Source organism: Eutrigla gurnardus (genome assembly GCF_963514095.1).
Source record: "Eutrigla gurnardus genome assembly, chromosome: 3".
NCBI lineage: Eukaryota > Metazoa > Chordata > Actinopteri > Perciformes > Triglidae > Eutrigla > Eutrigla gurnardus.
In genome coordinates, this window is record NC_139917.1 from 24,967,753 (window position 1) to 24,979,580 (window position 11,828).

Consider the following 11,828-nt stretch of genomic DNA (forward strand, 5'->3'; position numbering starts at 1 on the left):
TGTTAAAAGTCAGTAAAGTATTAACAACTTGTGGGGGACGTGAATGTCTGCACCAACTTTCACAGCAATCCATGGGACATACCATAAAAATGCTCACTTTCATCCTTCAGAAAGTACTTCACGCTTCCCATCAAGGATGATCGAATGTCTTCTGACAAACAGCTCATAGTGAAATGAAGACTTTGGAAGGCAAAGGGTGGCCATGCTGCTTATTAAGCTCTCTCTATATTTATTTTTCATTATTTGGTGCTTCCCATTATCTTGTCCTAACTCCTGCATTTCTCAATCTCATTTGCTAAATAAAAAAAGGTGTGATGCAGTTAGATCCTGTGCATTCAAAGCAGAAGTGTGAGCTCCTTACACAATACACAGGTGTGCCCATTCCCCGTGAGCCTGCAGGAGCTGCAAAATATCAACACAGACATTGTGGGATACGACACTATGAAGACACACACACGAACCATGGCAGGTTTGCCCTTTAAAACACAATCGCTTGAAATGACAGCACATTTTGAAGACGCATGAAACCAAAGACCGGAGAAAAGACGTTACAGTTATGGCAGGTATAAAATATCAAAGATAAATGTTGACTCTCGGGAGGACTCGTCTATTTTTTTAAGTCAACATGTTCTACTGAAAATACATAAAAGCCACAGGAATCGGTGCTCAGCTAAGTAGCAGTCGGCCTCGTGACCCGAGAGACGACACACGTGGCACCACAGTCGCATCATGTCGTCGGTGAGTCTGATTACAATGAAGTAGCTCAAGATGGCGGGACAATTTACATCCTAACATAATCAGCCCCGATGAAATTATTTGTTTCCGTCCAGCATCCAACGCACGCAATTTAGAATCCATTTGATAATAATTTGCATGAGAATAATACAGATGGATGAGAGTGTTTTTCTGTCCCGGCTTATCATCGCAGTGAAACGTGGCATTCGAGTGTGACGGCACACAGATGCGGTCCACATTATCCTCACTGATGTATCTGCCTGTTTATTCCGCAGATTACCTCACACACATACTGGAAACAAAAACAAGCAGTTCATTTATCAACCAGGTTTGGGAAACGCTGGCCGGCTATGATGTGGTAAATAACAATGTGCATGGCTTACAGCAATTAATATCATCTTATCCTCAGGGAAAAAAGTCAGACCTTAGACCTTGTTTATATGGCCGTGAGTATTTCCTGTTAAGGTCAAATAAGATTCATGAAGGCAGGTGGTACTGGACTGGTCTTTATAAAATGCTGTTTAACTGTGAGATCAACAAGTAGAAACCAATTATCAAGGTCGACTTAATACATTTTTGGGAGAGCCAATGCAGTTTTTTCAGTCACTAACATGAGTTTTTAGTTTTTAGAACTAAACTAAACAGAGTTTCTTTTGTGGTCCTAAGGCTTTGAGGCACCAGATTAACCATTAACCATCCTCTATGCTTGTTTTTTCCCACATTTTTGAAGGGAGACCCAAAGGGACGTCCTATCAGTTTTGCCGACTTGTTAGATTAAGCGATTTTTGGAGCTCCTGTTGCCAACTACTTACATTGGAAAAGAATTGGCAACACTGGCTGGGTTATTCAGTTGGATATTTATCTAGGAATGATTCAAGAAAACTGAAAAACATTCTCTGGCTGCAGTTTCGTAAATATCAGGAGCTGATGTTTTGTAAATTGAATACTTTGATGCTTTAATACAGGGCTCCAGACTAACATTTTTCACTAGGAGCACAGTGGCCCCTAACTTAAAATTTTAGGGGCGCAAGCAGAAAATTTAGGAGCGCACACCGAAATCGACTTGCAAAGTTTTCCTATAATTTTCACTGTATTACTGATAAATGCTTTGACAATAAATGCAGAAACTACAATCTTATAAATTCATATTTTATTGTGCAACAGTTTTAACAACATTAACCAGTTAAACAGGCTTTTTTCGCCACGACCGTCTCCTCACAGTCTGAGTCGGACTCATTCTCGACGTTTGTGTCCTCCGGAACATTGGGCCCTAGTTTCGTGGCGCAGCGCAGGGCGGCGCAGGGTGGCGGAGCCGGCGCAATGCAAGTTTCGACCCGCGCAGCCTTGCGCACGGTCAGTTTGGCAGTTTGGTGGATCGCCTGCGCCAAGATGGGTGTGGCGGCGCAGCAGGGGGAGGCGTCACAGATTCAGCTTGGCGTAGCGGAAGTTTCGTGGCAAAAAGCCTCGCCGAGACTGCGCTGAAAGCTCGCCAGCTCCAACCTGGTCTACTTTCGGCGCAAGGCGTAAATAAAGTCCATTCATTCAATGCGAATCACAGCTGGCGGAGTGGAAGTTTGGCTGACTGCGCGCAGTGCGTACACATCACCGAGACCTCACAGGCAGGTTTCCACAGTTCCAGGCACATTTAAATGCAATAAATAATCACAACAAACACTATTTAATGCAACTAATTGAATCAACACGTGAATTTATATCTATATAGATTGTCCCGTCACATCTGACGTCAGATCAAAGGCGGATGGCACGCGTAACGGCAACTCAGCCTCTCGGACCAAAACATCTCCCTCTCTCTCTCTCCTGTTTTTTATAATATGGGCATTGTTATTATTATGATACGCACGCACAGCGCGTGATGCGCGTGGTGGGAGCGGCGGCGCTGCTTCTGTCATCGGGTTGTCAAGTGACGGAACTTGCACTGAACCTCCCCTAACGCATTAAAGGAGAGGAGAGGAGCTCATTTGATTGGTGAAGATCTGAATCGGCTGTATTAATGCCAGTCCACGCCTCGTCTCCTCCTCGTCTCCCACTCACGCCTTCTTCTCCTCCCTCTTTCCCACTTGCGCCGGTGGGCGAGACGGGAGGTGTGCCTGCGCGAGCCTGCGCGGTGCACGAAACTTGCAAAGTCCAGGCGGACACACCCCGTCCGCGCGGCGCAGGTGCACTGAAAGCTCACTGCGCCTGGTCTACGAAACTAGGGCCCATTATGTTTAACACAACTGGGTAGAAAGTACGAGCTGATAGTCCGCTTCGCCGCCATTGTCCATTGTTTTGATGCCGGTATGTGAAATCTGTGGATTCGCGCGATAACCCCAAAGAACCGCCTCTTTTCACATATTAGCCTATCACAGTGGTCATTCGCCCCCCCGCTCTCACGCACATTGGCCAGCCGTCTCCTTTCTTCTTCTTTTGGAGTTAATGTCGGTTGGCAAACCAGCTCATTTTTGCATTACCGCCAACTAGTGGGCTGTAAGTTTGTCAGCAAAAAAAAAAAAAAAACAGCAAATTTACTGGTCGCGCATGCGCGAGTAGATTAAAAATTTACTCGCACTGTCACAGATTTAAGTCGCAAAATGCGACCATTTGGTCGCAGTCTGGAGCCCTGCTTTAATATCTTTCAATATTTTTTTATAACTTCTGAACAATGGGAAAATAGTTGATTGATAAGTCGTCAATTAAAGTAATTCAACCGCAGCCTTAGAAAAAGTAAACTGAGAGTTGGGCTATAAATCACAAGAAAGAGGAGGTGTCTGTTAAAGACGGTGATAAGAAGAGAGTGAAAGCCAAGCAGGGTAGAAGGAGAGCAAAGCACCTGCTGACCAATACCAAGTGTCCTTTTATTAAATGGGTGATCTCAGTCTGTTGACTGTTAGTATGAAACCGTGAGGAAAGCACAAACACAATTAGATTCAAAAACAGGTATGCTGGACATCATGGATTTCCAATAATCAACTTATCTGTGTGAGGAGGAGGAGGAGGAGGATCAGGTGGAGGAGGAGAGAGAAAAAGAGAACATCAGAAGATTGAAGGAGTATGTGCTTTAACAGCACATTGCTTTTTAATCCCAGCCCGTCCCTTTGCTGTGATAAACTGATTAACTGAAGAGAGAATGAGACAGACGAGGGACACGAAGGAAGACATGCATGTACTGTATGTGTGTGTGCATGTGAGTGTGTGTGTCTTCCTGTTCGGGCCTGTGCATATAATTGGTCACCATCCTCCTCTCGTTAATAACTGCACGGGACTCCAGGGGACTTTCCAGCCTTTTCCCTCCGGGTCCTTTTAAGACTCCCATAATGCCCCCAGCACCGCTTGCTGCGTCGATCAATGACCCCTGATTATTCCATTTGTTAGGCTCGCGATAAATGAATGTTATTACAAAGGTGGAGAGCATCGATCTCCTCTGTGCATGCCCTAGGGAGCTGGCAGCAACAGGTCAGATAATGGACGCTTCAGCTGAAAGCCAACACGGACTAAAATAAAAAAAGTTTTTTTTACACGCATCTAAAAAGAAAAAGATCATGTGAAATGCTTTTTCCAAACGGAATGAATACAAGTTGTTGAGTCCGAAGTGGGAGATTTATCAAATGATGCTAAATTCGAAATTCAGAGCATAACTATGATTTGAGCTCTCAACATGTCGGCGGCTGAGCATGCAGCTAGCAGCTAACGGTGCAAACAATGATAACAGTGCCGACAGAGCCCCAGTCTCTCTCCAAACATTAAGTGTCTCTGGTAGGTGGTCCGCGACTCATAGTCGTTATGGTCTCACGAACGATGTGGTAAAATGAACAATTTGATCTGTATAAAAGGAGCTAAAACGTATTAGTCTGCGCTAAGCAACATCCACCATTAGCTGACAGCTTCTAATTATTTCGAGGAACTTGCAAATATATTATGTTTTCACGCACCTCTGTGGCTGAAAGTCTATATCCTACCTGATGAACTGTGCACACTGATTGAATTCAAGTAATGATGCAGACAGTTAAGAGGCCCGGACCACCCGTCTCATTTCCACAATATTACAATGGGCAGGGATATTGATGACTTATTGATTTCTTCATTCCTAAGTCCAAGAAACCCAGCCAAGGCAACGCATGTGTGCAAGTTACAGGTCATGTGGCAACCATCAAAAGCCACAGTGGCTCGCTCCGACTCTATATATAAATATAAAGATATAAGATGGTGAGAGGCGAAATGGAGAAACACAATCCACAAAAGGGTAAAGTCCCTGACATTCTTGACGCTGTTTGGTCAGTGAATTCCCACGTCAGATATTCTCTCTCTTTAAAAGGGAAAACAGGTGTTAAAGAAAGGGTTCGGTTATCTTGAGAATCCAGCAAGACTATGCTAGGTTTTAAAAGTTATCCAACGGAAAACTCCATCCCAGATTTGAACTCTTTTCCAATGAAAGTAGCTCACAGTATGAGCTCCAAAAGTTGTTAAAGCTAGTGAGAAAGTCGCCAAGTCAGCAACACTGAAAGCCCATCTCTTCAGGACTCCATCCAAAGCCACTGCTTAGTGTGGAGTTATCATAATTATCATTGTGAACATAATCAATGTTGACATGGCAACGTGGCTTTAAGGACGTCTTTAACTCCAGTGCAGACAGTTTGACAGGCAGGTAGCCTTATTACACTCCTGCGACAGCCACAGATATCAGGGTTTTTTTTATCAGAGCATTTAACTTATTGATTGTTGATGTAATGAGAATTTCAACAAATATAACAAAAAAATATTTTGACCAGCTTTAGTCATATTGTCATTAATTACAAAACATAAACCCTGTGCCATTAATGTCAACATGTAAAAGAAACACTGGGTTGTTCCTCCTTTTTCCAGTTAATGTTTGCGAGCCATCAGGCAAAAAACAAGTGTACCACCTGCGGATCAATAACGGTCAAAGCTTGTGCTGCCTGCAATCACCTTATCTGATCAGGTCGAGGGGCATGTGAGCCGTCGTGTTCTATATTTACTGAGTCTGAGAATGAAAATTGACCTAAAACAACAAATCACCTCAAATCTAATGACCATATTTGGGTCCTTTTTTTTTTGTTTCTTAATGGGAACCAAATTAAAACCATGTAAAACCAAATGCAAACCTCATCCATTCCCTGTCAAACGGACTGCTTTAATTCCACACTGCAGGTGTGACAGCTTAAGAAAGCAAACATGATAATAAAAGCCACACCTCTGATCTTTACCACTGATCTTTACCTCTGATCGTTTTACTACAAGTAACATCACTGTCGGAAACAATACTCCTTGCCCTCCTGATAGCTTTCTAATTAACAATTAGGTCGCTTTTTATTCCTTTCGGGAGCCACCTGTGACCTTCAACTCTACTGTACAACGCAGAGAACTCAAATCTCAAATCTAAAGTCTGTTATCGTGATTCCACTTTGCAGGTGCAGCAAAGGTACACACACAGGTACACACACACACACACACACGCCACACACACACACAATTAGCCCAACAGGGGAATAAACACACCAGTTTGACCTATGAGCCTTGTAATTGTACAGTCTCTCTCTCTCTCCTCCCGTGTTGATAGAGAAAATTCAGTTAGTGTGTGTGTGTGTGTGTGTGTGTGTGTGTGTGTGTGTGTGTGTGTGTGTGTGTGTGTGTGTGTGTGTGTGTGTGTCCAGAAGTCCACAAGACCTCGGATTTCCCACAGTGCAGGACATCATTTACAGCCCACTCGTAAGCCTCGCACTGCACGCTTCTCTCACCAGGATTAGCTGTTTGAATACAAACTCGCTATCCTAACTGTGAGAGACGCCTTAAATCATCCACGGCATTTATGTTATCATCACCCACGAACAAGTGGAAGGAGAATGTACAAAGCTGCAGTACAACATTCCCAGCACTATTTTTGTGGCGAGGCAGCGACCGGCGCAGGCAGCACTCCCAACATTTGGTATTTTCCAGACATTGAAATTCACTCTGCCCGTCTCTGGTCATTTTGTAAAGGACACAGGGGAGGTTCAATGAAACAAAAAAGCTTGGAATGTAAATAATATATTTAATCAAACATCTTCCAAGCAGTAGATGTATATAAATCAGCTCAAAACAACAGCAGGAACGTCGTGTAAACTGTAGGAAAGGCTCCATCAGTTCATTAAATCCCTTCAGCCTTCTGACGACAGCAGGATATATTGATAAATCTGCAGCCTCCAATTTAAGAAGTGACGCACCAGAGTGCAGCGTCATTACACACGTCTACGATGTTTACCACACGCACCTCTACTTACATCAGACTGGTGCGTTATAACTTATACTCTGTTGTTAATGTGGCCCCATTCTGATAGAAAAATAACAACATTCATTCATGTCTTACTGTGCAAATGCTGCCGAATCACGATTTACAATTTGTAATCATTTACAATATGAAATGAGGCAGAATTATGACTGCAAAGTGTCAGCTTGATGGGATGTTAAAAAAAAAAAAAAAACGCTTCACCAAACTATTCCTTCATTATTTGTTTCCATCACCATTGCATTAATTAACTTTTATAAAGTCCACATCTGCCTCTGGCTTCAGGTGATGAGACCAGTAGGGGTTTCACAGAACACCGTGAGGACTAATCGTCCATCTGTGGTTCGGTGGCAGCAGCCTGTCCAGATGAGCCACCAAATTCTCCGAAACAATTTATGTTATAATTAACATTAAATATAATTGATAAATAATGAAAACTGTATTGCTTTCCAATGCAACCCATGGGGGCCTCAGAGTTAAAGTGCTGAGTGTAATGCACGGAGACACCAGCCTAAAAACGCCGCTGTTTAAGGGGGAGGGGCCTGAAAACAACCCGTCTGCACAGAGGGATGAGGAGAGGCTGAGCTTTTTAGATACTTTGTGTGAATGAAAACCTCATAGTCTAATTAAGAGACCAAGTATGTTTCTATAAAACACAATTCTCTCTTACATGCAAAACATGTTGTTTTCTGTAATGAACAACTCATTAACAGTCCGTCATTGACAAAAGCTAGAGGCGGGAATGACAAAAGCTAGAGGCGGGAATGACAAAAGCTAGAGGCGGGTGACAAGCAACATGTTCTTTCTACCAGCCCGCCAAATTCTTCTTTCAATTTTAACACTTTGAACTTAAAATAGGCCCTCTCTTTGCCGTGAGATTATGTTTTCAATTTAAGACACTCCACACAGTAGCAAATTTGTGTGGAAAGCAAAAGAGGCTGAATGTATTTGCCAAAAAGTCATCTCTGAAACCACTGCCGATCGTCAGACAATGATCTCGCATTGGGTCGGTTTGAAATTAGCTTATAAGCTGAACAAATAATGATAAGTCCACTGAAAAGGAAGTGTTTGCATGGATATCCGCTGGCTACACTGAGAGCACATTAATATAGCCCTTTTTCCCCAGATGCTTATTCTTCATCAGACCAACAATTAACAACACAACTGAATGTAAAACTAACTCAGAGAAACAACCTGAATATTCGTACTTGTGAATATTTGCACTAAAAAAGGTCAAATAAATTAAAAAGCAGGTTTTGTATCCATGACCATTCATGTTACTATTATTCAGCAAAAGATGACTTTTGTAAAACTGTTTTCACATCCATCATTTTGCCATTACTGCCATTTCAAAAGAAGGATTCAAACTCAAGCCAGGGTTGCACTCAAAGCCAAATTATTCCTGCATGAAAACGAAAAAGTGCTCTTAAGTCGCAGCACAGAAATGTGAAAGAACACATTCTTCTAACAAGTGTACAAATGAGGGTGTATGGCCTGAAAAACGCACTGAGCAAAGAAAAATGTTACACCGTTGATTTAGCACGACTTTCTGAGAGGAATACGTATTTCAGCCAGCTTCCATTACCTCTTTTAAATCAATACCGGAGTCACATTTAACGATGTCGTGTTATTAAACATTTCCCTGAAGCTCGACACCGGCGGGCACTGCGATGTAAATCCACTGATGTCCTAAAAGCAGCGAGGTGTTCACACGTTCATTTGGGTGTATTTCTACAATAGGTGCAGAGTTTGTGAGGGCTATGTATGACATCGTAGCATTTACGGCGTCATTACAACGGCAATGCTCTGTAGCCACGAGGCGATGAAAGAATCAGGTTAGTAGCGATGCAGCGGATCAAACGACAGTTTTACGAGAGCCGAAACACACTGCGCCCATTCATGAGGCAAAGCTTTGAGGTTCCCCTGTCAGAGCAAAGCTATGGGCGGCCTCCAGCAGAATGAAAAGAATTGGCACTTTAATAAAAACGAGGGTAGCCAACGACTGCCGCTGTGTCCTGGCTTTTGAAATACCGACGTCGCCTCAAAGCACACCGTGTAGTATTGTGGCATTTGTTTCTTTAATGGATTTACATTCAGTGTGTTAATTCATGGTAAGCTCCACCCTCTCCCTTACACAGCTAAGCAGGAACTTGGATGACCTCACACACCAGCAATTAGAATCCAAAATTATTCTCAATGTATTGAATCCTAGGCTTTCTATATCTTAACTCAAAGCTCTTCTCCTCTTACTTGGTGCATCTCCCAACACAATCACCTGACATATCCTTTAAAAATAATAGAAAGTATCACTGTAAGTGATGTGATGCCTGGTATTTATCCATTATAATCAACTGATCCGTATTATTTTTTATCAGTTCCGCCTATGAAAATAAACATGGTCACCTCAGGGACAGTTGAAAATGAAAACGCAGCTATTGCCCAACTGTGCATGAGTTCATCCCTTCAACAACTTATGAATGCACTGGATTGACAAGGAGAAAAGCACCAAATATCAGAATAATTACCCTGTCTTTCATCCTCCAGCTCTGCGCTAAAGCCTTGGAGCCCTCGATCTTCTCAGAGTGCCGTTTCTTCATGAAGGCCAGTGGAAGTTTCCAGTCGTTCATGTCGGCCTCCTCTTCCTCGGCCAGGCCCACGGCCGGCGAGTGAAGCAAGTCCGAGTCCATTTTCATCAGGGCTCTACAAGGGAGAGGCGTCGTTAGTAACACAGATTTGATGAATGCCTGTCTGCTTCATGCTGTCCAGTTGTGTGGAAACTAACCACCAACATGATCATTTTGGCTGCAGCTGGTGCTCTACGCAATCATAATTACTAATACATTAGTCACTATACAAGTTTAACATGAAGCGTGAAAGAAAATAAAAATCTGTATTTCAACATATCTTGTAAAAGTGATAAGAAAGAAAACTTTTCTCTGCTGTGCATGCATGTGTATGCTAAAACCAAGCCATCAGCCAGGACAACAATACAGTCACTGAAATGAGATGGTGGATCAAATTAATCAATTAGAGAGGAAAAACGTCATCTACAGCTCAACCAACCAGCAAGTTGGTTGTGAGTTCATTACATATGTGACAGTAGCATTACTGGAATTTCACAATCTGGCAACCACAAGCGAAAGTGTGTCCAGTTCACGACCTCCGGCCAACGGCGGCCCCGCGGTTCACGTGATGATGGTTATGGTTATGGACGGTGTTTAACTGCCGTGATTCTGCTGTTTATCACCATCACAGCTGAGCGCGAGCTCCCTCGCGCCTGGAGCTGCCTCGCTCTGCGGTGTAGCGTGCAGGTTACTACGGATGATGTCATGATAGTGCTAAAGCCGACCACGTGAGCTCCCGCTCGAGGACCCAGATGAGGTAGTGGTTCGGGTTGTGTGCTCCTAATAATGACGCTAATACGGACGGGGCTGCGTTAAACGTGACTTCACAGCCGGTTAGCCCAGCTAGCTTGGTGCTAGCTAAGCTAACACGGCTAATTTGACAGCTCGCCCTGACGCTGGTTATTTACAGTCAGCTGTCAAGCTGCAGGAGGCGCGAATAAAAGCGAAACAACACGAGCAGAGAACGCAGGGTGCAGACATGTCAGTGAAGTGTGCAGATGCGTGCAACACCTTGGTGCGGCGGGATTCTCAACCCGGACTGGTGAAGCTCTCCGTCTCCGGACGATGACAGACACCGTGGCACAAACAATCCGAGTCAGAAAGTTGTAGGGGAGCGTCCACAGCCGGTAGAGTATGTCAAACCCGTCAAATCCGAGCTGGACGGGTGCGTGTTTGCAGGGGAATCTGCGGCTCCTCTCCCCACGGCTCTTCGCTACGGGAAGGGTCTGGAGACGAGGCCCATCTTCACGCGGACAGTCTGCCACAGCCACACGAGGCACCGGCCACTCTTACCGATGACTGGGATCGTGTGGTCTTCTTCTACAAACCAGCGACCCCGGTGGCTTGTTTAGCGAGGTGGTATTCCTGGAAATCACACAAAATCCCGAGAATTTCTCCGGAGAGGCACTTGTTCAGCACTTCTGCAAGGGCGCAGCCATCTTGGGTTGCACCCAGAATGCACCGTTGGGGCGACGAGGCTGTCATGAAACGTCACCGCCGTGTTCCTGTCACACAACAACACACGGCCGAACTTCAATTTATCAACACAAAAAGAGCAATTATAATATTAAAATGTACGATGAACTAATTGTTTTAAAATATAACGACTTTTTTTCTTTTAATAATTGTATATTAGTGAAGATTATCAAAATTCTATATTCATTAATATTATTTATATTTATTTAAATACATATTATCGTGTCTCTGTACCGTTATGTTCAGCACACTATCTGATATACTTTATTTATTGGTATTTTTTCTGTTACTTTTCACTAATATTGATGTCACTCATACTTATTTCTCATAATTAACCAGAGTTACATACATTTCTTTAACTTTTATTGCTAATTGAATAAAAGTAGGAAAATGTAATGACCCCAAATCATTTTTTCGTGACTGTAGTGATCCTCGCGGGTCATTTTATTCACAAATATCAATTTAAAATTCTGTGTTTACTATTTTACAAGACGTGACATAATTGCGAGACTCTTTAAAATTGCACATTAGTATCCACACAATTAAATATATAACTGCATATTTATATTATTTGCTGTTTTGTATTTTTTGTGTGAGAAACATCTCAAGTAAATGTCACAAGTCGCTATAGGCCTACATGAAATCTGCATATATATTTAAATTTGACAAAGGCCTACACATTTATATATTTATTTTGTCAAAAATAAGCGTTT

General features: G+C 43.1%; 1 protein-coding gene across 4 annotated transcripts in view; it reads right to left on the reverse strand.

Moving 5' to 3' along the window:
- rptor (regulatory associated protein of MTOR, complex 1) overlaps positions 1-11,155 on the reverse strand; it is a 126,564-nt gene extending 115,409 nt beyond the window's left edge. For all 4 annotated transcript variants that reach the window (XM_084006434.1, XM_084006432.1, XM_084006433.1 and 1 more), the window contains exons 1-2: positions 10,651-11,155; positions 9,541-9,715 (exon numbers count right to left, since the gene is read on the reverse strand). In XM_084006434.1, coding sequence (XP_083862560.1) covers positions 9,541-9,708 — 168 coding nt within the window. In that variant the 5' untranslated portion in view covers positions 9,709-9,715; positions 10,651-11,155. The remainder of the gene's footprint in view (positions 1-9,540; positions 9,716-10,650) is intronic.
- Between the last annotated feature and the right edge of the window lie 673 nt (positions 11,156-11,828).